Here is a 27,116-nt window from a genome sequence, read left to right on the forward strand (position 1 = left end):
AGTTGAATTATTATTATTATATCAGTGCCAGATAATGGCGTACACGATTTTACTTTTTACAGCTTTTATAGCTGCTTCAGTTAACGGTAAGTGTTTTTTGTGTTTTTATGAAAAAAATATATTACAAAATCAGGATTTATTTAGTAGAAATTATGAAAAATCCATCCGTCCGTTTATTGTTCCTAATGTATTAATAAACCTAGAAGTAAATTTGTTAACTAATTCAAATACTATATTAAAAATACTATATTTCCTTTTATCTTAAATATCAAACTGTAGCTGAATAAAGATTAAAAATATTATTATTTCAAATTTCTTATGGAATTGCGTCATTATATGCAAATAATATAATTAATAACTATTGTTCAAGTGAATGGAATTTATGCCATTATAACTGATTCAAGAGTTTTATATAGGTAAAATTAAGCGAATAAAAATGTAAATATACCTACAAGTGCTACGTAATTTGTTTAAAGTTGTGTTTTTCTTTCAGCTGGTTTTGTATGGCAAAACAATGATGATTTTCCAAAGTAAGTATATTAATTATAATATATTTTTAGAGTTTCGTACCTCAAAAGTAAAAAAGGGAAGCCATATTTGATTACTTTTTTGTGCGTCTGTCCGTCTATCAAGCTGAAATTAATATCAAATATTCAGGTTTATGGACCCTTGGAGAACAGAAAACATCAAGCTTCTAAGTCAAAACATTCAGATCAGCATTAATGTAACTTTTCCAATGAATATTTATATTTTTTTTTTGGATTTTGTAGAGAACAGATTCTTTCTCGAAGAAAAAGGTTTTGTTTGTAGTTTATTTCATACAAAATGATTGGATATTATGCTCGCAAATTTCAGTAACTTTTATAAGTTGTACATCCCTTGAATCTACAAATCTGAAATTGGTACGGAACTCTAGGTGTGCGAGTCCGACTCGCACGATAACGAAGGAGGAGAAATTAGAAGGCACCAGGTGGAGAAGGTGGCATCTGCTGAAATACAAAAAACGAGGAAATTAAAATAAAATCATTTCATTTCACGGAGTGAGAATCGAACCTACAACCGTCGCGTTATCAGTTACACGCCTGTGTCCCTGCTCCATGACGACCTCAACACAAAAATTTTGTATTCGTACGGTAAGTTGGCAATGGAGTGTCCGGACACTTGGTTCTCTCTGCCTATCCCATCTGTTGAATAAAAAATGCATGCATCTGTTGAATAAAAAAAATAAACACAATCATCGTAAAAATAAATAAATAATATATCATAATATTGTTTTGAAACATATTGTCAAGATTGTATAAGATCTCAAGATTGTAACAGTTTACAGTTTTTATTATTCTTAAGAGATTTAAGGTATAATATGAGTTACATAGTAATACAACTAGAGCAATAAAAATAAAATCGTGAAATGTATTATAACATTTTCCTCATGTATATTTTTATTATTTTTCAGAAGACATGAATTTAAGGTAAGTTTTCAAATTGGTTTACATTTGTTATTAGTACTAGTCTGTTAATAATTTATATTATAATTAAACTATTATATTATGCATTGACATAAAAAAAGTGAGGATTTCATATTTATTTTAACATTTTTAAAGTGTTATTAACACATTTAGAAAAGAAAAATACTTCATATTGCACATAAAAGTCAAGCCTTGTCGAAATTCTTATACGCCTGTTACAGCTTATTTGTTGCTAGTAAAAAAATGTAAAAAAATTTATTAATAGATACTCACAGCCCTTGCACGGCTTACAGGAGACGTATGTTCGAGTCCTGTTACGTTCAAATTTTTATATGTTTTCTGAAATATTTTTGTATTCTTATTGTGAAATAAGACTTCAAAAAAGGTTACACTTATTAATTTTTTATTTACAGTTTCATCACCTGACATTTCCACCATTTCCAACTTTCCCACCGTTCCCACACATAACGTTCCCCCCTTTCCCCAGAATGCCACCTATACCACCTATAGTCATTCCAACCCCTGAAGACATTGTCAAGAATAAGGGACCAAACTTTAATGGCATATCCGTTAGTTCTTCAAGTTCATCAACTGTTGATAAAGACGGAAAAGTTATCCAAACTGGTGGCACTACTGTTGTTACTAATAACGATGGTGTGGTTAAGGAGTTTGTGTGTAAGTAAAGAAATAGTTACGTCATATACATATATGATAGTTATTAATGTTTCATTCCCAATATCATGCTGGTAAAACATTTTTTGGTTCAAAAATGTGATGGATGGATGAAAATGTGATGATGAAAATTTTACTTGGAGCAATGAGTTATTTTCATTTGCTGGTAACAAAGCAGCGTTGATTTTCGTCCCTTAACATGCGGTGTTTATTTTTGTGTATGTACACCTATCCCCCAATTTACACGGTACTTTTTTACACGTTTTCGCTTTTACACGGTTTTTCAAAGAAGTTTTTTTTTTTTTTATCGCACTCGTGACATGAATCGCTGCTTGGCTCAATATGAAGAAGTTACAAAGATCTTACAAAAAATTTGAAGCAATTGTTAATAACCGATTTACCATCTCTCATAATGTAAATATTTCTGCTTCAAACATCGAATCGGCACAAATAAATTCAAGTGATTCCGAAAAAAAGGATGAGAGTAATTTCTAACAGTGATGAATGATAATAAAACACCTTTGGTTTTATTTTTTGTTCTTCTGTTTAATGTATTGTAGTTTAATAAAAAAACAGTATTTCAGTAATATATTACATATTTTAACCTGTCAATGCATTTTATTTTTATTTCTGTGTACACCTAAAAATATTGAAAAAAATCACAACTGTTAAATATCAAAATTATGCATTTTCTGCAAGTTTTTCGATTTACACGGTTTTGACTTGAAAATTTTTAATTTTCGATTTACACGGTTTTCTCAGGAACGTATCTACCGTGTAAATCGGGGGATAGGTGTATATTATTTGTTGGATACAACTTGAAGATATAAATATACAATACTTTTTGTCAATATAATAATAGGAGAAAGAAGGAGAAGAATTTCAGTTATTAGTTACTTCTGAGTTGACTCTACGATACACTAGATTTACCTTTTTCTGTAGGTTTTTTATATATTCATATTTATATAACTTTGGTAACAATTATAAGTGAACGCTTTAATAATTATAATATATCTTAAAAGACACGTCAACATTTATTATAAAATTTATTACTAGATATTATTATTTCTTTGTGTTTTTAAGATAACATCTGTTTTAGTGCTCTATAGTAAAAATTTTCCTCATTGTTAATTTTGTTATGTAAAATTAAAATTATTTTTTATTAAGATTTTAATTACGAAAACTGAAGGTTTTAAAAAAAGGTAAATAAAATTATTTATTTTTTGTTAATTTTACAGTCGGAGATAACCCACCAAATGTTATGTACGTATCGAAATTTATTAATATGAAGTAAATAACTTTCTTTCAGTTCAACCTCAAGCAATCTTTTACATATTTTTACTATAAAATCCAATTTTTTATGCTAATTAAACAATAAGAAGATATGCCTTGCTAGGTAGTTAGTACATTCGTGTTCATTTCATAGACTTATAACATTTTTTTTTGTTTCAGATCCGTAAGTAGTCCATAGATGTCATACAGCAATATCAATTACTATATAAATAATATTAAAAGTTTTATTTTATATAAAGTAGGTATAATAAGCATTAAGCCAAGAAACTACCGGTGGTAATACTAGCTATAGGTAATTATTAAAGTTTAATTTAAATAACTGCACAGTACATGGTCCATGCACTTTTATGATGATATATCCCTATCACTTGCTAATTTCATTTGGCACGCTTTGGATCATCTGTCTTCCAATATGTTTTCTTATATTTATTAATTATTTAATTACTAATTTACTTCTAAATGTTCTGTAGCGAAGTAATATTATATTTTTTTATGTGCACAATTTTCATTTTACTGTTTTATAGCGCTATTTTTTTAAATAATAATTATTTTACTTTCAATATTTTATCATTTCTCATTTAGTATGCAAGAAAATTTTTAAATAGACATTTTAAAGTATTGATTTAATTAATATTAAACATTCCTTACAGAATCCACCCGTAATTCTACCACAGGTATAGTAGACTCTATTAAATTATAATATTTTAAGAGTACTATTATATAATATTATTTAATACTATATAATATATTAACAATGAAGTATAAAGCCGTTTGACTGTAAATGCTACGGTTGTGAGTTCGATTCCCTCATGGAGAAGTAAATTAGTTTAATTTTTTCGCTTTCGTAAGAAGATAAAAAAACTAGATGTCCTCTGCATATTCTACAACAACTATACAACATAATAGTTTATTTTATGTTACTTGTACGAAGAGCGTCGTTAATTTTCATAAATATCTCCTAATGAACAAGAATTCACAGGACAGGATAACAAGAATATACTTATACTAGGTACTTCTCTAGACTTTTTAATAAGCAATATGAGGCCAGTCGTGGCGCAGGGGCACAGTGTGAGGGTAAGATCGACTGGTGGAATGTAGATTCGATCCACGCTCGAGGAAAGGAAATATTTATTTAAATTTATAATTTTATTTCTTCGCTCTGGTGTTCAGGCAAGGCGCGGCGTTGAGTTGAATTGAGGGGAATGGAGTGTATTGACACTAGGTTCCCTCTACTTCCTACCCTGCTGATTTCGGGATACGGCTTGAAGCTGATTTAATTTGATTATTTAGTAAACAATACATTTTTCAGGTACCAATATTCCAGACATTCCAAGAACCAATATTTCCTGAGGCTATAAAAAATATGAAGCCTAATGGAAATGAGAACTTCGTCAGTTCTGCATCATCATCTTTCACCCAGGCTACAAATATTAATGGTGTAAAAACATCAGTTGGTGGTGGTAGCCTAGTGTCTAATGTAAATGGCGATGTTCAAGAAAATATTAATTACTTTGGATCAAACACAGTTTAAATATCATTAAATAATAATGATAGCGTCTTATATTTAATTCAATATGTTTATTTTATTTGCATTTTTTTAAATATATTCGTAGAATGATATTTGCTTTTGATTGTAATGCTTTCACTTTTTCATTAAATTTTGATTATTATGGTACTCTCGTTTTATTTAAGCATTTTAATTATAATTTATTTAATTTTTTTAATTGGGTTAAGTTACTATACGTATTTGGTGTCTAGGCCATTGAGGCGCAAAAGATGACTGACAGACTGTAAACATGATGGTTGTAGGTTCGATCCCCACTCGTAATCATACATTACAAAAAAATCAATTAGTTATAGACATATATAATAATCTGTTAGCGAAATATAATAAACTCTCTGCACTATGGGTATTTCAAAAATTCTATTTATAATTTTTTTTATGCTATTTTATCTATTTTTGCATTTACCCCATCATTGATTAGTCAATCATTGACTAATTGTATCTATGAATCTTGTAGGTTTTCTTATACACGACGTCATGGAGATATGGTCCGCTGGTTTCCAGAAAATAATGATCAAGGCAACAAGAAAATATGATGTAACCTGAAATTATATATAGCAAAAACTTGAATATGAGGCTTGCTCAGACTGTAAATACTTGATTCTTAATATCTATAAGTATAATTTGTTAATATCTTTCCATAATTATGCTAATAAAAATAATTAAATGTACCTATTGAATTAACATGTTATAAAACTTTATAATTAATATGTTAATATGTGATAAAAATATATGAATGACAGGCATCGTAGAGTTGAAGATTTTAAAAAACCTTTTATAAATAACTATTAGGAGTTGCAAGCTATAAGCTCACCTGTCTTAATAAATCGAATGGAATTAATCATACCTCTATTGTATAGAAAAAAAACTTATTTAACTCTACACGCAATGCCTTTAGAATTCGTCAGAAAAAAGTGAACGGAATATCTTACCACTATGTTCCCTCTGTGTGCGGGATAGGATGACGTTTATTTAGGGCAAATAAATAGCTAGATGCGAAGAGCCGAAGAACGAACAGCGGCATGCCATTGGAGAGTCCTGTGTCAAGCTGTAGACGACGATGGTTTAATGGTGATGATGATGATAAAATAAATAACTTGGAAAAAGTGGCTCCTTACGCGGTGTTAATCGATCCTCGGGCTTTTTATATAGTTAAAGATTGTTTCCGGTAGGTTGTAGTGGATAGTAAAAAGCATGCTCCACTACCACTCGCTTTGATTGCTCTCGAAATTTTGAATATTAAAAAGTATTGATAAATAATTAATAATTAGATATAATTATTAATATTATAAGAAAAAAAAAACCAAAATAAGGTTTATAGGTAATGTAATATATGACCCAACTAACCTTGTATATCTTTTGTTCAAATTTTGGTTTTTAAAGCAACACAATAAGGCAAATTAAACCAAATTTCAACGTTAATTATTTACGATTTAAAAAGTAATTTAGACACTCCGTCATGAAGAAGGAGAGATAATATATTTTAAGGCCTTAAAATATATTATTTACATATCAATAGCAAACTCAAGGTTGTAGTCATTTTGTCTCATATAAATTAGCAGAAAATTTTCAGACGAATGCATACATGCACTATAAGCATTAGCACTAAGTTTCATAGAGCTTAAACAACTTTCACTATGTCTAAATTATTTGTATTTATACTATTTCTGACAGTTGCATACTGTGCAACAAGTAAGTTTTGTTTGCTATCTATTTATAAATAATAATTCACCTTTATTTTGAAATGCGAAATAAAATTTAATAACTTTATATTATTTTCAGTTGAAAAAAGGGAGGCTGAAGGAGGCGAAGAGCCCTTAGAAAGGTACAATAATACATTCATGAAAATAATATACTTTTAATACCATTGAATCGATTAATTTCCTTAAAATAAACATATATTGTTTTTTTTCTACAGAGAGGAAGCAAAAAGAGAAGAAAATGAGGGTGAAGAAAGATTAGGTGAAAAATCAGAAGGCGAAAACAACGAAGGTGAAGAAGAACATAACGAGGAAGGAGAAGGCGAACACAGAGAAGAAGGTGAAGAAGAACATAAAGAGGAAGGAGAGGGCGAACACAGAGAAGAAGGTGAAGAAGAACATAGCGAAGAAGGAGAAGGTGAACATAGAGAAGAAGGTGAAAATAAAGAAAAAGGCGAAGAAAAAGAAGAAGGCGAAAATAAGGAAGGAGGAGAAAATAAGGAAGAAGGTGAAAATAAGGAAGGCGAAGGTGAAGAAAAACCTAAATCCGAAGGCTGTGCCAAGGTAGATACTATGTAATAAAAAATAGCTTATTAAGGATGTATGTAATTCAATATTTGATATTGATTATTTTTTCAGGAGCAGACTGAAGGCACTCTTTATTTGGTACCTGTAGAAGACGAAGTCATTTACCCTGTGGATACGTACGAAGTCCCAGTAGTTTATTACTTGTGATGAATGTGTTATGTATATTTACTGTTATGTTTTAGCTGTGTATAATAAAACTTTAAAGTAGGCTTATTTTTTTACTTTTTTTTACTTTCCTACAAAATAAGATGGTAAAATAATGAATACACACAAAACTAAAAATATTTACACATTGAGTGCCTATAGGATAGAAGCGTCAGTGCTCCTTTTAAGTAACAGCATATAAAATATTTCTTTCCCTTTTCCGTCCCGTTTTCCACTTTCTTTTCTACTTATAACGAAAAATACATTTGCCACCAAGCAGGTGGATATAACGGGTATATAAAATTATTTTTTAAAGTTTCTAAATTTATTTCAATTTGGGTTCGAATGCGAAACTATCGTATGTGTGATTTTGGCATCACGCATACCTATACCGTGGCCATAGTGACATCAAAGTAAATAATAAAATCTTCAATTAGCACTTTCTAGATCCTGTTGCAACAAAAACAATCGGTTTGAATCGTAATATTTTAGAAATTATCGGAATCTGGAGAATACAAGAAATATACAGGGTGGAAGAGGCAGCGCTTCTTTTATTGAAACTGCATATAGGGTAATATATTTCAAACCCACACCTAAGAAATTAATCAAGGTACCTCAACAGTTTGGACGTAGGATTTTTTTTTCAATTCACGATTTTTATCCATACCTGTATTTCGTGTGACGCACACATACGTGTGCGACGTTTCCGATTTGACAGGTAAGTGTGTGCGTGCCTATGTTATACTTTACAAATGACGTTTTATTTTAAAACGATAATTTTATTATTTATTTTGTTTGAAAAAATAACTTTTTCATTTTTGGGAATTATTTTTTTTCCGAATTATATTAGACTTTTATAGAGTAGTTAAAACTGTGGTTTCATTTAAAGTGGTGCTGACAATTCCACCCTGTATAATTATACAATGAAATATAGCTTGTGTAGTTTCGTTTTGAAGTAAACTCAGCGCGCCTACAATTTAGAAAAATGTTATGCAAAAATAGAAGATAAATGCAAAAGAAAAAAAGAGAAAAGATATACAGGGTGTCCCAAGAGTCAACGATAAAACGAAAACAGGTGATAGACCAAGTCGTGACAGTTATGAGAAAAATATAAAAAAAAATCTGTGTCATGTATTTTTCATATTATATTGATTTAAAAAAATATCGGAAAAACCGACACCCTGTGATAATTTTTCAAGTCCTAAGACTACAAATATTACTTTTTTTTAATTTTTTTTCTGTAATGTAATCATGAGTAACCCTTCTGTGAATTACCGTTTAAGATTGAACCATACCTGCATCAGTTTTCAATAAAATGCCATGTTTTTGCCAAACATTAAATTCAAAACATTTAGTACACCCAACTTAAAACCGACTGTACTATAAAAAAAATGTACTACACTGTTTTTGCAAGTAACTTTAAAAGTTGGCGCATTTAATCTGGATTCCGAAATGGTACGATACTTGCTGGATTACTTCTTTGTTGAAGAGAGAAAAATCTAAATACACGATAATCGGGATGACGTTCAACGTTTTGATATCTTTTCCGATACATTCTAGCTGCAGCATTAGCATTACATAACCGTTCTCCATGAATGAAATGCATATTGGCAATGTGTCAAAGATCGAGTATATGGCCTGCGAGAGCCCGGACTCGAGCACTATTCTTATAAGTCCTGGGCCAGCCCCTAAATCGGAAAAGGTTTGGACGGTATCCTGCGATCACAGACCACACCATTGACCTCCCGCCACTTAGCCCAGGCAACGCTTATCCGACCATCGAGATCGTGATCGATGCCTCCAGACTCGTGCATGACGGATCTAAGATACCTGAACTTTGCTACTTGCTGAACTGAGGCTAGTGCTCGAGTCCGCGATCTCGCAGGCCATATACTCGGTCTTTGACACATTGCCAATATGCATTTCATTCATGGAGAATGGTTATGTAATGCTAATGCTGCAGCTAGAATGTATCGGAAAAGATACCAAAACGTTGAACGTCATCCCGATTATCGTGTATTTAGATTTTTCTCTCTTCAACAAAGAAGTAATCCAGCAAGTATTATACCATTTCGGAATCCAGATTAAATGCGCCAACTTTTAAAGTTACTTGCTAAAACAGTGTAGTACATTTTTTTTATAGTACAGTCGGTTAAAGTTGGGTGTACTAAATTTTTTGAATTTAATGTTTGGCAAAAACACGGCATTTTATTGAAAACTGATGCAGGTATGGTTCAATCTTAAACGATAATTCACAGAAGGGTTACTCATGATTACATTACAGAAAAAAAATTAAAAAAAAGTAATATTTGTAGTCTTAGGACTTGAAAAATCATCACAGGGTGTCGGTTTTTCCGATATTTTTTTAAATCAATATAATATGAAAAATACATGACACAGATTTTTTTTTATATTTTTCTCATAACTGTCACGACTTGGTCTATCACCTGTTTTCAATTTATCGTTGTCTCCTGGGACACCCTGTATATAATTTATTCCTATCTATTCTTAAATTTATTTAGAAAAACTTTCCAGTGAAAAACAGAAAGATATATGTATATGTATATACGAGTATACAAGATCTCATGGGGAAGACAAGCGTGACGCGACGTGTAATCTTAGTACAATACCTACCTGTCACGTCGGCTTTGATGACGTAAAGGGATATATTAATAACTGACTATACTTAATACGTACCATCCGTCATTTTCTGTACTACTTATTAAACTAATAATCCATTATACTAAATTAATAAATGGTTTTAATTATCTATACATTTAAGACAATATATTACAATATTACAAATATAGACCTGTATAAAAAAAACATGGGAAAACGTAAAAAATATAAAGAATAAAATGCTCATGACTATTGCAGTTTCAAAAAACGACATATTATTGTTAACTAGTGGCCGCCTGCGACTTCGTTTGTGTAGACTTTATGGCCCTTGCCAAATTCATAACCATATACCAATTATATTTAACCATACCAATTTTATTTAAACTTCCCACAGTGGCAAGATGGCTTAAATTATTTTCAATTATTTTTATTTATTAATTTAACTTAAAATTGCCCACCATACTTAACAAGTCTCGCTTAGGGCCGTTTTTATTATTTCTTATAATTTAGTTGGTCTGGTGGTTATTCAGCACATATTCCACTTCTAGATCTTCATTTTTTATATGTCAATAGAAAATGTCTATTATGCTGAACTACTTTTGTAAAAGTGGTATTTTATTATTTCTTATAGTTTCGCTGGAACCTTATTTTTGTTCATCAGATGTTCCAAGTCTTCAATTTGTATATGTATATCAATACTAAATGCTCATCATGTTCAATAACTTTTGTTAAGAGCGTATCTACTCAGTTATATCTTACAGTTTAGCGTTTTTTTTACTGAAGAAATAAACTACGTAACGTTAAATGTATTTACCTGGCTCAACACGTTGCAAGGAAAGCTCGCAGCAGAGGCTGAATTTGCGATCCAAGTGTGGGTTCAGCATTTACTTTCACTGTCCAAGCTCCTTTCCATTATAAGGAGATTATCTCTCTACATACTAGTTCAAGTACAAAGCGGCAATGGGGACTCATGGAGTGGCAGATGTAGGCAACGGCCAATTTTGGATGCATAATAACTCGTTGACTGCTACTGGCCGGAATTACAGGTTCCCAGCAATCTCTTTCGTCAGTCTCGGCGGCAGGACTTTCTCTCACTCTTGCTTGTAATAATAACAAACTAGAAACATTTTTGATGAATTGATAACTTTACATTTACAAGTAATTAAAATATTATTAAACTTTAACATAAATTTATATTTGAATTTGCGACCCGTCAGACATCGACGACACAGACACGTACCTACTTCCTTCACAAATCATTTACCTAGTTTTCATTACATATTTTTAAGAAAACATTCTTATGGAAATTCTAATTACCATTGTCATTCTAGAGCAGTAGAATGTATTTCATGTATGTTCAAGGTTTCAAATTTAAGTTCATATTGTTCTTTAAATTAAAACCTATATTATGAAAAAATCGTCACAAATTTTTCATATGAAATAATTTAAATATAACTATACCTCACATCATATTTTACTGCCCATTTAAATTAGCCCAATCATACATGTAAATAGCAACCAAAAAAATTATAACAACAGAAAAACAAATGGTTCTCATATGTCACGTCAAATTCCCGGAATCAATAACTATTTGCGACATTTTCGTACAAAAGAATTGTATATTATATGTCTATTGTTGTGAGAATAGCCATAGCTTTGAAGGCGTTAAATGACATATAATATAAAGCGTATCCTTCGGAGTTCAGGCATTCGAAGTTTTACTATCGTCCGTTGAGCAACGTTGAATACGAGTTTTAAGTTTTATCTTATTAAATTACTTAAAGATGTTCAAAATTGTGCTCTTGTTGGTTGCGACTGCGGTTGTTATCGAAGGTAGGTTTTCAAAATACAGAGTGAAGAATAGAGTGTTTTGACATTAAACTCTGTCGTGTAGGTGAAGTTTATAAGTTTAACATAATAGGAGTGCAGTATTCATGTACAAGAAGTCACTTGTAAATACTTTTTTACTATTTATATTTTCATTTCTCTGATGTCGAGGGAAAGCGTGGCGTTGAGTTACGCCACTCGATACGCAATGCTTCCAGAATTCTGCGGAAAGTGGAGAACGGAGTGTGTGAACACTAGTGTTAACCTAGTGTTAACACTAGGTTCTCTTTGCTTACCATGCTGTGTGCAGGATATAGCATTATATTTTGATATATTCCTTTTTTTATGCTCCGTAAAGATACTATGAAAATTATGTAATATGATATGACAGCTTAGCATAGAAGAAAGATATGCTTTAAAAATTAATAATATATAATTTATCAATATTTTACAAAATTTTAGTTTAAATATTCTACGTAGGTAGAGATAAAATAAAAACAAAGACTTTCTTCTTTATTTCTGACATAGACGATGTAGTGAGGTTCGATTAAGTTATAGTTTTCATCATATTTTCTATATTTACTGTACTCTATTTTCAGGTTCACCGGCAGTAGTTAGAGACTCAGCAGCAGGCGCTTTTCAAGCTCTGTAAGTTGACTAAATCATAAGTTATGCAAAAAAAATTGAAGTCAAAACATTTCTAAAAAATTTTAAGCTTTATAATTTACTTAATATAATTACATTCACATTACATTTTAAATTTAGCTTTTCTATTAATTTGCAGGTTTGAACAGCCAACTCAAGGTGGCTGGGGGGTATGTACTATTTTTTAAATATTTTTTTATATATAACATTGCAAATTTACTTACTTTGTATAAATTTTTAATAAATTTAGTATAAATTTAGTATAAATTTTAATAATTTTAATAAATTTAGTATAAATTTTAATAATTTAATGTGAACTTAAAAATTTCTCTTGTATAAATATATTAATATGTAATTGAAAATTTCAGTCGGCAGTAGCGTCATTTTCCAATGCCAATGCCGACAACCTTCAGCAACCAGATGGCAACTCTCATGTATTTGGGGAATCCGTTTCTACCTTCAAACAATGGACCAATGACAATGGCAAAATTTCTGAACATAGTGGAGGCTTACAAGTAGTCGACAACGACGGTAAAATCACGAAAACAGCATTTACTCCTTAAAATTATATAGAAGCTTCACAGTTATCAAGGCAATAATAAAGAAAAAACTATTTGCAAAGTATTAAATGGAATGGTGTGTCAATTGTGTAGAATAGATATTATGTAAATGAAAATAATAATTTCATTCGTTATTAGTTATTTAAAATGTAGATGTACTTAATTGTATTGTAGTAGTAAAAGAATAATAAAAGCATATCAAAAAAATATATAAAATACCTAGTGCTAAGCTATACTACTTTGTCTCCAAGACTTTTCTGATGTTTGTATTCTATTAATAACGATCATTGTTAATGGTATTGCACTATCAATTAAATTGCTTATAACTAGGTAATGACGAGTTTTATTTTTATTCATCTTTTTCTTAACAAAGTCTATATATAAATTATTTTGTTCTTTTTATAAGATCTTCTCTTAATTATAATATTTGAGTATTTTATTTATTACATATTTTGTTTTATGACCTAAAATTTTTATCCTTTTCTTGACCTAGTCTATTTTTACCTTTTAAATTTCTTTGTTTTTTGCAAAGCAACTGGTTTAGACAGAGGCATCTCTAGCCCATATAGCGCCCGTGTTCATTCCTTACCCTAGCGCCCTCTATTTGCGGCGGGGTCAATTGTTGAAATATACTCGTTTATTAATATTAGCGAGTCACTAGCGTCTTCACTCCCTTACCCTACGTTCACATGGACGCGTGGTGCCGCGCGGGTCAACTGAACAGGTCTATACAGAATAGTAGATCTAACACCGCGCGTCGCCGCGCGGCGACCCGCGGTCATGTAAACAACAACATTAATTTGTTACAATCTCAAGCCGCGCATCGCCGCGTGTCCATGAGAAAGTAGGGTTAAGCTCCTCACAGGCAGCCACGTAGTGCTTACATTTCTTCAGGGACAGAGTACCCTCTTCCCGTGCAAATTATCGACATTACGTGACCTGTTTAATCCTGGCCACCCTCGGGTTGCAGCAGACTGAGAAGTGGCAACCATTCTTTTTGCAATTCTTTATGCGATTTTCTTTCAAATGATGTTACGTTCACATAAAAAAACATATGAGTGCAATTTTTCAACAAAAACAAATTACTATAAATTAAATTAAAGGTGATTGCGGCACGATTTTTTTAGGCAAACCTGGAGTAATCTATCCTATTATCATGTATTATTCTTAAAAATAAGTTTCTTAAAAAAAAACTGATACCTGCAGATCTATGCACTGGGATCTCGACCTATTATCGTTCACAGCACAGACATATAGACATAAAAATTAAAATTATTATTTTTTGGGTATATTACATTCATACATTCATAGACATTACATCATAAGGGTTATAATAGAATACTCGTATCTCATGTCTTCCATGTAAAGACTACGATCAGTTACAATTTTATTAAATGTGTTGATTACAAAGCTAAAAAGTTTATAACACGCGCTCAGGAACTACTGGTTTGAATTGATACAGGCTGTAGCCTGTATACCTACATATGTCAAAAATGGATAATGAAAAGAGATTTCATTTTCAAAGAAAAAAAAGAGACAAGTGCGGGTCGGGCTCGCCCACCAAGGGTTCCGTACAAAATCTGAGGTCCCGAGCTTTATCTGAAATTTAAGCTTAGCTTACCCCTTTCTCCTGATACCTGACTTAAATTAGAAGGGTTTTTACGTTTGTAATACGCGTTGCGATAGAAACAGATATATATTTTAAGAAAAAAACAAAGTGATCTTATAAGGGTCCCTTTTTTCCTTAAGAGGTACGGAACCCTAAAAAGATAAACGCTTTATAATCGAAAGATGATATAATTTATTCCTACCGATTCTAAAATGTATTTTCAAAAATTGTTTAGTGAAAAACAAAAATATGAAGGTATACAAGATCTCATGGGGTAGACAAGCGTGACGCGACGTGTAATCTTAGTATAATACCTGTCACATCGTCTTTGATGACTTACAGGACAGGGCTATAGTAATATCAAGCTGTACTTTTCAATATACGTCAAAAAATGTTACCAATTCATTACGTTAAATTAATAAGTGTAACTAATAACATCCTACAGTGGGATGTTTCATCTTATGTTCTCAAGGATATAAATTGATGTTGTTCAAATTTAAGCTAAAATGCCTACATTGTGAAAAACTGGTCACTATTTTTTCAAATGAAATATTTTAAATAAAACAACATCACACATTATATTTTACTGCGTATTAAAATTAGCCCAATCATACACGTAATTATCAAGCAAAAAAAAAATAACAACTGAAAAACAAATGGTTCTCATATGTCACGTCAAAAGCTCCAAAATCAATAACTATTTGCGACATTTTCGTACAAAAGAATTGTATACTATGTGTCTATTGTTGTGAGAACAGCCATAGCTTTGAAGGCGTTAAATGGCATATAATATAAAGCGTATCCTTCGGAGTTCAGGCATTCGAAGTTATACTACCGCCGGTTGAGCAACGTTTAATACGAGTTTAAGTTTTATCTTATTAAATTACTTAAAGATGTTTAAAATTGTGCTCTTGTTGGTTGCGACTGCGGTTGTTATCGAAGGTAGGTGAAGTTTATAAGTTTAACATAATAGGAGTGCAGTATTCATGTACAAGAAGTCACTTGTAAATACTTTTTTACTATTTATATTTTCATTTCTCTGATGTCGAGGGAAAGCGTGGCGTTAAGTTACGCCACTCGATACGCAATGCTTCCAGAATTCTGCGGAAAGTGGAGAACGGAGTGTGTTAACACTAGGTTCTCTTTGCTTACCATGCTGGGTGCAGGATATAGCATTATATTTTGATATATTCCTTTTTTTATGTTCCGTAAAGATACAGGGTGAGTCATATTGAACTTTCCGGTTTTGGAAGGACGTTGCACGAAGAAGGGAAGGAGTAGAAGGGTGGGGATGGTGTCATTAGACGCGCCATGACATGCAGTTTTAGTGTGAGCAATGGCTTGGTCGGGACAACATCGTGCGTTCGTAGTTGAAGAGTTTATTAAAAATGGCGGCTCCGTGATCACAACACAGCGTGCGTTCCGTTTACATTTTGCTATTGGTCGACGTGATCCCATTCCCACTGGACCAACAATCAGAAATTGGGTATCAAATTTTAGAGCAACATCATCAGCATTAAAAACAAGACCACAAGGCCGAATTAGGACGTCAACGTCAGCGGAAAACGTGGATAGAGTGCGGGCTTCAATTCAACAATCCCCTCGGCGTTCTGTTCGGAAACATGCCGCTTCACTAGGATTATCTTTCAGTAGTGTCCGCAGAATACTGCATAGAGACCTTAAATTTCACCCATACAAGATTCAGGTAGTGCAAGAATTAACAGTTAGAGACTTAGACACACGAACAAATTTATGCCGCGACATTCAGCAGATCCCCCGCACTGCTGTTTTGATCTTCAGTGATGAGGCACATTTTCACCTCGCCGGAACTGTCAACAAACAGAATTTTCGATACTGGGCTGAGAATAACCCACGAAACCTACACGAACGACCACTTCACAGCCCTCGAGTGACAGTGTGGTGCGCTATTGCAGAGTTTGGTGTGTGGGGTCCCTATTTTTTTGAAGAAGATGGTCAAGTCGTCACAGTTACCTCTGCTCGGTATTGCGACATGCTTGAAACTTTTCTGAAACCGAAATTGGAGGAATTAACGCAGAATCATGACAACGATAACATCTGGTTCCAACAAGATGGTGCTACAGCCCATACATCCAGGCGTTCAATGGAAATCCTGCGACAAATGTTTCCCGGTCATCTCATTTCTTTGCGAGGTGACGTTGGGTGGCCGCCGAGATCACCTGATTTAACCCCCTGCGATTTCTTTCTCTGGGGTTACCTGAAGGAAAAGGTGTACACGCATCGTCCCCGAACCATCGATGAACTGAAGGCTGCAATCACGGAAGAAATCAATGCTATTCCGCTGAATATGACTCGACGAGTAATGGACAACTTCCGGGAAAGGCTTCAGCAGTGTGTGGTCAATGGAGGTAGACATTTACAGGATATCATTTTTAAAACCAACTAAATTAAAACTGCATGTTATGTGCTTTCAAACAATAAAATAATTTTTACTGCATGTCGCTTTGTTTTTAATACACACCTTATTGAAATCGGAAAGTTCAATATGACTCACCCTGTACTACGAAATATGTAATATGATATGACAGCTTAGCATAGAAGAAAGAAATGCTTTAAAAATTAATAATATATAAATTATCAATATTTTACAAAATTTTTGTTTAAAAATTCTACGTAGGTAGAGATAAAATGAAAACAATGACTTTCTTCTTTATTTCTGACATAGACGATGTAGTGAGGTTCGATTAAGTTATAGTTTTCATCATATTTTCAATTTTTACTGTACTCTATTTTCAGGTTCACCGGCAGTAGTTAGAGACTCAGCAGCAGGCGCTTTTCGAGCTCTGTAAGTTGACTAAATCATAAGTTATGCAAAAAAAATTGAAGTCAAAACATTTCAAAAAAATTTTAAGCTTTATAATTTACTTAATATAATTACACTAGCGGACCCGGACGCGGCTACGCCTGCTTGAAATATGAGAATATAATTTCTATAGAAATATAATTTCAATCTAAATTAAATGCTAAAAGTGACTATTATATTTATTTTCATAAGGATGAATATCAAAATGACGCGATAACGAACGCGGTTGCGTAGCGACGACGGTTGTTATTAACATGGCAGAATAAATTGCATGTCAAATTAGAAAGTATTTTAATTTATTAGTACATATGTGTAATGTAATATTATATAGCCTATAGCACTTCTGAAGAATGCAGCTTTCATACAAAACAAAAACATAGTAAATCGGACCAGTAGATCCAGAGATCTTAGCGTTCAAACAAACAAACAAACAAACAAACAAACAAACTCTTCCGCTTTATTATATTATAGTATATAGTAATAGTATAGATTAACATTACATTTTAAATTTAGTTTTTCTATTAATTTGCAGGTTTGAACAGCCAACTCAAGGTGGCTGGGGGGTATGTACTATTTTTTAAATATTTTTTTATATATAACATTGCAAATTTACTTACTTTGTATAAATTTTTAATAAATTTAGTATAAATAAATTTAGTATAAATTTTAATAAATTTAGTATAAATTTTAATAATTTAATGTGAACTTAAAAAAATCTCTTGTATAAATATATTAATATGTAATTTAAAATTTCAGTCGGCAGTAGCGTCATTTTCCAATGCCAATGCCGACAACCTTCAGCAACCAGATGGCAACTCTCATGTATTTGGGGAATCCGTTTCTACCTTCAAACAATGGACCAATGACAATGGCAAAATTTCTGAACATAGTGGAGGCTTACAAGTAGTCGACAACGACGGTAAAATCACGAAAACAGCATTTACTCCTTAAAATTATATAGAAGCTTCACAGTTATCAAGGCAATAATAAAGAAAAAACTATTTGCAAAGTATTAAACGGAATGGTGTGTCAATTGTGTAGAATAGATATTATGTAAATGAAAATAATAATTTCATTCGTTATTAGTTATTTAAAATGTAGATGTACATAATTGTATTGTAGTAGTAAAAGAATAATAAAAGCATATCAAAAAAATATATAAAATACCTAGTGGTAAGCTATACTACTTTGTCTCCAAGACACAGACTTCTCTGATGTTTGTCTTAGGTATACTAAAAACTTATTATAATCATTGTTAATAGTATTCCATTATCAATTAAATTGCTTATAACTAGGTAATAACGAGTTTTATTTTTACTCATCTTTTTCTATTCACAAAGCCTATATTTATAAATTATTTTGTTCTTTTTATTAGATCTTCTCTTAATTATAATATTTGAGTATTTTATTTATTACATTTACACGTTTTATGACCTAAAATTTTTATCCTTTTTCTCGACCTAGACTTTTTTTACCTTTTAATAAAATTTCTTTGCTTTTTGTAAAGTAACTGGTTTAGACAGAGGCATCTCTAGCCCATATAGCGCTCGTGTACAATCATTACCCTAGCGCCCTCTATTTATTTATTTACACTTTCTTTTGCACAATTCCTCATTAGGAAAAATAAAATGTATAAAATCCAAAAAAAAAAGCCAATTGACACACAAAAGGCGGTCTTATTATATCGTTATTCAGCGATTTCTACTAGACAATCTTTGGGTTAGGAAATTAGAGATAAAATAAAGTCTCTATTTAACTCTCGGCCAATTGTTGAAATATACTCGTATACTAATACTAGCGGACGCGCGCAGCTTCGCCCGCTTATTTGCACCCTTAGGGGTGAATTAAAATAAACCACGAAACATGTGTTCAATGAAATATTTTTAAGAGTCTAAATTTCAAATTTTATAAAAATCGGTGGCGATTTAAAGATTTTTCCATGCAAACTTTCAACCCCTATTTTACCCCTTTAGGGTTAAAATTTTTCAAAATCCCTTCTTAGTGGATGTCCAGATTACGAAAGTAAACATCTGTCCAAATTTCACGTTTCTCCCATCAGCAGTTACGGCTGTGCGTGCGTCTTACCTCAGTCAGTGAGGACAAGTCTTTTTATATATATATATAGATAGATTAGCGAGTCACTAGCGGCTTCACTTTAGCCAGTAGGGTTAACAGCATTAACCTCATGATCGAGAAAAAACAAGCGGCTCCCTCCCTTGAGCTCACACTCACAGGCAGCCACGTAGTACTGTGCGAAATAATAACATATAGTTTACACTTTTGGAGTGATTAATCGTAGAATTCAATTAAAAAACCCTAAATAGCGTTTATTAGTAGGCATTATTGTCTGAATTTCTTTGAATTCATTTTTGCACAATTAGTTTTGTTTATAATATATAATAATATATAATAATTTAAAGGAAACGAGCAGAATACGAAGAGAGAAAGAGAGAGAGTTTATTGAAATGTTATATTCCATAAAAGTTTTTCGCATTGTAAAATTAATACATATTTTCTTAATGAATATTAGTAAAAAAATACCCGTGGTCACCCTTCATTATATTAAGAAACCATAATGTAATTACTACCCCAGAAGACTAATATTTGTAAGAATTGAATGCAAATTGCAAAAAAACACAAGAGTCCAAGTTATCAACATCTTTTACGATCTATTTAATCCTGGCAACCCTGAGGTTGCGACAGACGGAGAGGTGGCAACCATTGTTTTTGCAATTCTTTATGCGATTTTCTTTCAAATAACGTTGAATTCACGACAAAAACATATAAGGGCGATTTTTCAACTAAAACAAATTACTATAAATTTAATTAAAAGTGATTGCGGCACGATTTTTCTAGGTAAACCTGGTGTCATCTATTCTACTATCATGTATCATTCTTAAAAATAAGTTTCATTAAAATCAGATAGCCGCAAATTTTTGCACTGGGATCTCGACCTATTAGCATGCACAAACACAGACAAACAGACAAAAAAAATGAAATTAATATTTTTTGGGCTTATTACATTGATACATGTATTGATATTACATCATAAGGGTATAATAGATTATCTCATGTCTTCCATGTAAAGACTACGACCAGTTACGATTTTATTAAATGTGTTGATTACAAAGCTAAAAAGTTTATTACACGCGCTCAGGAACTACTGGTTCGAATTGATTGAGGATGGCTATATAGGCTGCATATGTCAAAAATGGATAATAAAAAGAGATGCGAAAATTTCATTCTATTTTGCAAAAGAAAAAAACGGACAAGTGCGAGTCGTGCTCGCCCACTGAAGGTACCGTACAAAATCTGAGGTACCGAGCTTTATCTGAAATTTAAGCTTAGTTTACCCCTTTCTTCTGATACCTGACTTAAATTAGCAGCGTGTTTACGTTTGTAATACGTGTTTCTGTGATAGAAACTGACACATATTTTTTTCAAGCGTTCCTGAGATAAAGGCTCTTGACAGACAGACAGATAGACGGACGGACGAACATCAAAGTAATATCTTTAATAATCTTATAAGGGTTCCCTTTTTCTTTAAGAGGTATGGAATCCTAAAAAGATAAACGTTTTATAATCGAAAGATGATATAATTTATTCCTATCGATTCTATAATGTATTTTCAAAAATTGTTCAGTGAAAAACAAATATATGAAGGTATACGTGATCTCATGGGGTAGACAAGCGTGACCGACGGTAATCTTAGTACAATACCTGTCACATGGGCTTTGATGACTTACAGGACAGCTATAGTAATATCAGACTATACTTTTCAATATACGTCAAAAAATGTTACCAATTCATTACATTAAATAAATAAGGGTTTTTTTTAATTATCTAGTAAACTGCAACGTGCCACAAGGCCATAATATATAAAAATATGTACAAATTACAATATGTATAATAAAATATATATTTTTTTTTATATCTTACACTATATATTGTACAGTAGGATGTTTCATCTTATGTTCTGAAGGATACAAATTAATGTTGTTCAAATTTAAGTTAAAATGCCTATATTATGAAAAACTGGTCACTATTTTTTCAAATGAAATATATTAAATAATACAACATCAGATACGCAGTAGGCGTATTAAAATTAGCCCAATCATACACGTAATTATCAACCAAAAAAAAAATAACAACTGAAAAACAAATGGTTCTCATATGTCACGTCAAAAGCCCCAAAATCAATAACTATTTGCGACATTTTCGTACAAAAGAATTGTATATTATATGTCTATTCTTGTGAGAACAGCCATAGCTTTGAAGGCGTTAAATGAAGTATAATATAAAGCGTATCCTTCGGAGTTCAGGCATTCGAAGTCATACTACCGCCGGTTGAGCAACGTTTAATACGAGTTTAAGTTTTATCTTATTAAATCATTTAAAGATGTTTAAACTTGTGCTCTTGTTGGTTGCGACTGCGGTTGTTATCGAAGGTAGGTTAGTAGGCTATAATTTTACAAAATAGATAGAATGAAGTGTTTTGACACTATTCTCTGCCGTGTAGGCAGAGTTAGAACAGAATAGGAGTGCCTAGGACTAGGACTGCCTAGAGTAAAAAACCTACATTAATATTATTGTTTTAGCGGCTTTATTTAAGTATTGCAGAATTCTATCAGTATGTTATGACCAAAACCAAGCTCTTTTCATTATTTCCCTCATGGTGACTTTAGTTAGTTAGTCTGTTCAAAATTGTCTATATCGATTTAATTTTCTCCAAAAGCATTTTTTTCCAAAAATAATAGTTCCAAAATTAAGGACTCCTCTGGACTGTGATAAAAATTGTTTTGAGCATTTTTAAATGTATATATTAGAAAATTCTTTAATTTTGTGTTCATTTTACCTATACTTCGCTGAACAGCTAACGTTACAGTGAAAATAATAAGAGTTACAAAAATATTTACGTCATCAAAAGTAAAACTTTTGTAACTAAAAGACCATAACACGAGCTGAATAAATTAAGCATACTAAAAAATGTGCCGTCAAGGATCTTGATTTTAGTATTATTAGGTATAACACTTAGAATGACCTTATTTGCCATTATTTTTACAAAACTTTATTGCAAATTTTTAGTAATTTTAGAGATATCGCTGAAAAAATACATAAGCTTAAATTTTTAAGTTAAGTTTTTTGAACAATAATAATTATTAAATGTAATATTATCTTCGCAACAAATTAATATTGTCACATTTTTTTTAACCGACGTCATTAAAGAAGGTTATTTTTATTAGTATTTCAATACATGCGTAGTTCTGTATTATTTTAAATTCTAAATCATCAGCTTCACGCAGTATCCCCCACACAGCAGGGGAGGCAGAAGGAACCTAGTATTAAGACACTCCGTTCCTCACTTTCTGCCGAATTCTAGAGGCATTGCGTGTTGAGTGGCAGAACTCAACGCCGCGCTTATCCAAAACACCACAGCGAAGAAATTGAAATATAAATTTAAATAAATATTTCAAAATATATTTAAATTCTGTTGATATGAATAAATTAAATTATAGTATCAGTTGTTAATTCAATATTTTTCTACGCCTTTAGTTACAAGGTTATAGGATGTCACTTTAAAATTGATAAACAAGCAACTCTTTTGATTCGCACTACTACTACAGAGAATTGTTTAAAAAAAAACTCGAATAGTAAAAAAAACGAGATAAACGACTTGAATAAAAATCATAAGGCACCTAAAACATCAATAATTGTTTGATTAGTTTGTGTGCTCGTAGTGTCGTGGGATATGTCACGGTGAACGTGATATGACCTCAAGCGAAATGGTCAACTGTTATAACTAGATTTTGATATATTCCTTTTTTTATGTTCCGTAAAGATGCTGTAATATAAGATAATAGATCGAGATCCCAGTGCTTAAATCTGTATGTTTTTTTAATGAAACTTATATTTAAGAATGATAGCTGATAGTTGAATAGATTAAAAGTAAAGTGTCTAGCCCCACTTCCTTTACAGACTATCGCCCGATCTCTATCCTCCCGTTCCTGTCCAAAATACTAGAACGTATAGTCCACGAACAACTCTCCTCCTTCCTTACCAAAAATCATATCCTATCTCCCTTCCAGTCTGGTTTCCGCCCTGGTCACAGCACTGTCACTGCGCTCAATAAAGTCAATGATGATATAAGATATGGAATCGATAATCGACAAGTAACTATCCTCGCTCTCTTAGACTTTTCTAACGCTTTTAATACAGTAGATTTCGAAATCCTTTTAGCTGTTCTAAAGTCTATTAATATTTCATCAGAGGCTATTGAATGGTTTTATTCCTATCTACATGATCGAGAGCAGTACATTCGTTTAAATGAAAAACTGTCATCTGTTTGCCGCCTTAATGCTGGTGTTCCCCAGGGTGGAGTACTTTCTCCTTTACTTTTCTCCATCTTCATAAATTCCGTCACCAAGCTATTATCCTTGCCTTTTCACTTATACGCTGATGACTTACAGATTTATACAACCACGGACGTACAAGACATTGCGAGGGCTATTAGTCTAATTAATTCCAACCTGCTAACAATTAGTACCTGGAGCAAGTCTTACGGTTTATCTATAAATCCTAAAAAGTCTCAAGTGTGTGTTCTCGGCAATCCTAGACAACTATCCAAGATCAATTTTCCTACCCTTCCTCCTACAGTCTTCGACACCTGTAATTTGGAATACTGTTGCACTGTCAAAAATCTAGGTATCATGGTGGACAGCAGTCTCTCCTGGGCTCCTCAAGTTTCTAAGTTGAGCCGCAAGTTGTACTGCGCTATAGGTAGGTTAAAAAGATGGAAAAATATTCTGCCAATCAAAACTAAAATAACCCTAGCCCACTCACTTTTGCTACCTATCCTAGATTATGCAGACACCTGTTACCTGGATTTATCGCAGCAACTGCTTAACAAGTTGGAACGCCTCCAAAACCTGGTTATTAGATTCATTTTCGGACTGAAGAAGTTCGATCATGTCAGTGAGTATCGTACTCGACTTGGCTGGCTTCCTATTAAAGACCGCCGAAATCTGCACACTCTTTCTCTTCTCTACTCTATCCTGTTCCATCCTGAAACTCCAACCTACCTTAAGCAGCGTTTTTCCTTTCTCGGTTCCAACTCCCGTCTTCCACTAAGTCTCCGCTCCCAAAAAGATAATGTGCTGGAGATACCTTTGTGCCATACTCGTTGTTACAGTGAATCGTTCACGGTACAAGCAGCGAAACTATGGAATGCCCTTCCACGTACTATAAGGCAGTCTAAGTCTATAAGAGCATTTAAATATAAAGTAAAAAACTATTATCTATCTCTCTAATTGTAGTGTATCATTATTATATATTTATGAATATTTATGTATATGAATTATTATATTTATGCATTATATGTATTATACTCTATTTTTATATATTTCTAGTATATATATTTATATATATGTTATGTGTGTATATAATTATATATATATATATATATATATATATCGTTTTTATTTTCGCGTATTGTCATAATTATTTTTCCCACGCACTATGCCCGCACCCCTCTATCTATTCCTATAATTCGGTTGCCTGGAAGAGATCACTTTTAGTGATAAGGCCGCCTTTTTCACATTTTATTATTTTATAAGCTATTGTTAATTTTAATTTATGCTATGTATTATGGTGTGAAATAAAGAGTTTTATTATTATTATTATTATTATTATTAAACTAGGGTTGCCTAGAAGCATCCTGCCGCAATCACATTTAATTAAATTTATGGTATTGCGTATTTTGGAGAAAATTACACTCACTTTTTTATACGAATCCCACATCATTTGAAAGAAAATGGCATTGTTTCATTAAAAAAACAGATACCTGCAGATTTAAGCAATGGGATCTTAGGCCATAAGATAACATAAGCTTAGCGTAAACGAAACAAATGCTACAAAAGTTAAGAATAATATTCTAACATTTTACAAAATTTCAGGTTTAATATTCTATGGACGTAGAGATGGAATATAAACAAAGGCTTTCTTCATTTCTAACATAGACTACATGTGTAGTGAGGTTCTATTAAGTTTTAGTTTTTCATCATATTTTCTATATTTATTGCACTCTATTTTCAGGTTCACCGTCAGTAGCTAGAGATTTAGCAGCAGCGGCGAAAAGTGGAAATTGGGATGCTTTTCAAGCTCTGTAAGTCTATTAAATCATAAGTTATGCTAACAAATCAAATCAAAATCTGTTAAAAAATCCAAATCTTCATAATTAACTTATTTACCTACTAACCTACCATAGTTAATTTTTAAATTTTGTTTTTCTATCCATTTACAGGCTTAAACAGCACATCCAGGGTGGCTGGGGGGTATGTATTATTTTTTGAATATTTTTTATATGTTACATAATAACTTTGCAAATTGAGTATAAATTCAGCTTTACTGTTCGAATCAATGATACAACTATATATAAAACTTGGCTAAAAAGTTTAAATAAATAAGTCACAAGTACAGTGGACGTAATTTAAAACAAATTTTAATATAAATATATATAATTAATTTGATATTTTCAATTTAGCCTGCGGTCGCATTAATTGCCAATACCAATGTAGAGGACCTCAAACAGCCAGATGGCAACACTCATGTGTACGGAGAAGCCGTTTCTACCTTCAAAGAATGGACCAACGACAACGGTAAAATTTCTGAACATGGTCAAGGCTTACAAGTAGTCAACAACGACGGAAAAATAACGAAAACAGCATTTACTCCCTAAATTTGTTTAGAAGCTTCACAGTTAGAAAAAAAACAATTAGCAAAGTATTAAATGGAATGGTGTGTCAATTGTGTAGAATAAATATGTAAATGATGAGAGTAATAATTTTGTTCGTTATTAGTTATTTAAATTGTAGATGTACATAATTATATTGTAGTAGTAAAAGAATAATAAAAGCATATCAAAAAAATATATAAAATACCTAGTGCTAAGCTATACTACTTTGTATCTAAGACAAAGATCTGATATTTGTCTTAGGTATATTAATAACTTATTCATCATTGTTAATAGTATTGCATTATCAATTAAATTGCTTATAACTAGGTAATAACGAGTTTTATTTTTACTCATCTTTTCCTTAACAAAATCTATATTTATAAATTATTTTGTTGTTTTTATTTGTAACATTATTTAGTCTGACCTATAATATTTATTATCCTTTTTCTCGACCTAGACTATTTTTCCTTTTAAATGTCTTTATTTTGGTAAAACGTCTGTATTAGACAGAGGCATTTCTAGGCCATATACAGCCCGTATGTGTTCATAAACCTAATACTCTTTAGTTAACGTGTTGTCAGTCTCTCAGACAGTTGTTGATATATATAGTAGTATTAGTATTAATACTAACGAACCTCTTGCAGATTCGCCCGCTTAAGCTACATAGATATTCGTTTACTCATCTGAACTACTTTACCAATTATCCATGCATTGAAAACTAAAGTTTGTAACTAATGTTTGGTGGTTAAGCCGTTTCTGAGATTAACGTGTAACATCGTACAGACGAACAGACGATAAAATTAAAAATCATTGTTTATTATATCGATACATGTAAAAGTATAATATAAAAGTATAA

At 31.9% G+C, this 27,116-nt stretch overlaps 4 protein-coding genes across 4 annotated transcripts; all 4 read left to right on the plus strand.

Annotated features, from left to right (window-relative positions):
* The first annotated feature begins 25 nt into the window (after window positions 1–25).
* Window positions 26–5,100, plus strand: LOC146535882 (seroin-like). The gene is made up of 8 exons (XM_085191193.1): window positions 26–86; window positions 494–530; window positions 1,454–1,469; window positions 1,880–2,141; window positions 3,377–3,401; window positions 3,591–3,594; window positions 4,082–4,105; window positions 4,741–5,100. Exons 1-8 carry the CDS (start codon window positions 35–37, stop codon window positions 4,960–4,962), a joined length of 642 nt encoding a protein of 213 aa, XP_085047319.1. The 5' UTR covers window positions 26–34; the 3' UTR covers window positions 4,963–5,100.
* A 6,619-nt stretch (window positions 5,101–11,719) lies between these two features.
* Window positions 11,720–13,354, plus strand: LOC146535883 (uncharacterized). Its single transcript, XM_085191194.1, has 4 exons — window positions 11,720–11,879; window positions 12,473–12,521; window positions 12,658–12,688; window positions 12,887–13,354. The coding sequence occupies exons 1-4, from the start codon at window positions 11,831–11,833 to the stop codon at window positions 13,079–13,081; spliced, it is 324 nt and encodes a 107-aa protein (XP_085047320.1). The 5' UTR covers window positions 11,720–11,830; the 3' UTR covers window positions 13,082–13,354.
* Window positions 13,355–15,518: 2,164 nt separating this feature from the next.
* On the plus strand, window positions 15,519–18,720 carry LOC146535884 (uncharacterized). Its single transcript, XM_085191925.1, has 4 exons — window positions 15,519–15,629; window positions 17,463–17,511; window positions 18,062–18,092; window positions 18,286–18,720. The coding sequence occupies exons 1-4, from the start codon at window positions 15,581–15,583 to the stop codon at window positions 18,478–18,480; spliced, it is 324 nt and encodes a 107-aa protein (XP_085048051.1). The 5' UTR covers window positions 15,519–15,580; the 3' UTR covers window positions 18,481–18,720.
* Window positions 18,721–21,856: 3,136 nt separating this feature from the next.
* Window positions 21,857–26,554, plus strand: LOC146535885 (uncharacterized). The gene is made up of 4 exons (XM_085191746.1): window positions 21,857–21,977; window positions 25,621–25,690; window positions 25,829–25,859; window positions 26,069–26,554. Exons 1-4 carry the CDS (start codon window positions 21,929–21,931, stop codon window positions 26,261–26,263), a joined length of 345 nt encoding a protein of 114 aa, XP_085047872.1. The 5' UTR covers window positions 21,857–21,928; the 3' UTR covers window positions 26,264–26,554.
* Window positions 26,555–27,116: the final 562 nt, after the last annotated feature.

Source organism: Heliconius melpomene, chromosome 10 (assembly GCF_056956725.1).
Source record: "Heliconius melpomene rosina isolate 202511_hmr_F chromosome 10, ASM5695672v1, whole genome shotgun sequence".
Taxonomy (NCBI): Eukaryota; Metazoa; Arthropoda; class Insecta; order Lepidoptera; family Nymphalidae; genus Heliconius; species Heliconius melpomene.

What these genes read in the sequence shown, in the direction of transcription:
- LOC146535882 (XM_085191193.1), top strand. Translation starts at nt 35, where the DNA reads ATGGCGTACACGATTTTACTTTTTACAGCTTTTATAGCTGCTTCAGTT. An exon ending in TATAGCTGCTTCAGTTAACG is followed by an intron (nt 87 to 493) that starts GTAAGTGTTTTT and finishes TTTTTCTTTCAG; the next exon opens with CTGGTTTTGTATGGCAAAAC. An exon ending in TGTGGTTAAGGAGTTTGTGT is followed by an intron (nt 2,142 to 3,376) that starts GTAAGTAAAGAA and finishes TTAATTTTACAG; the next exon opens with TCGGAGATAACCCACCAAAT.
- LOC146535883 (XM_085191194.1), top strand. Translation starts at nt 11,831, where the DNA reads ATGTTCAAAATTGTGCTCTTGTTGGTTGCGACTGCGGTTGTTATCGAA. An exon ending in GCAGGCGCTTTTCAAGCTCT is followed by an intron (nt 12,522 to 12,657) that starts GTAAGTTGACTA and finishes ATTAATTTGCAG; the next exon opens with GTTTGAACAGCCAACTCAAG. An exon ending in CAACTCAAGGTGGCTGGGGG is followed by an intron (nt 12,689 to 12,886) that starts GTATGTACTATT and finishes TGAAAATTTCAG; the next exon opens with TCGGCAGTAGCGTCATTTTC.
- LOC146535885 (XM_085191746.1), top strand. Translation starts at nt 21,929, where the DNA reads ATGTTTAAACTTGTGCTCTTGTTGGTTGCGACTGCGGTTGTTATCGAA. An exon ending in TGGGATGCTTTTCAAGCTCT is followed by an intron (nt 25,691 to 25,828) that starts GTAAGTCTATTA and finishes ATCCATTTACAG; the next exon opens with GCTTAAACAGCACATCCAGG. An exon ending in ACATCCAGGGTGGCTGGGGG is followed by an intron (nt 25,860 to 26,068) that starts GTATGTATTATT and finishes TTTTCAATTTAG; the next exon opens with CCTGCGGTCGCATTAATTGC.
- LOC146535884 (XM_085191925.1), top strand. Translation starts at nt 15,581, where the DNA reads ATGTTTAAAATTGTGCTCTTGTTGGTTGCGACTGCGGTTGTTATCGAA. An exon ending in GCAGGCGCTTTTCGAGCTCT is followed by an intron (nt 17,512 to 18,061) that starts GTAAGTTGACTA and finishes ATTAATTTGCAG; the next exon opens with GTTTGAACAGCCAACTCAAG. An exon ending in CAACTCAAGGTGGCTGGGGG is followed by an intron (nt 18,093 to 18,285) that starts GTATGTACTATT and finishes TTAAAATTTCAG; the next exon opens with TCGGCAGTAGCGTCATTTTC.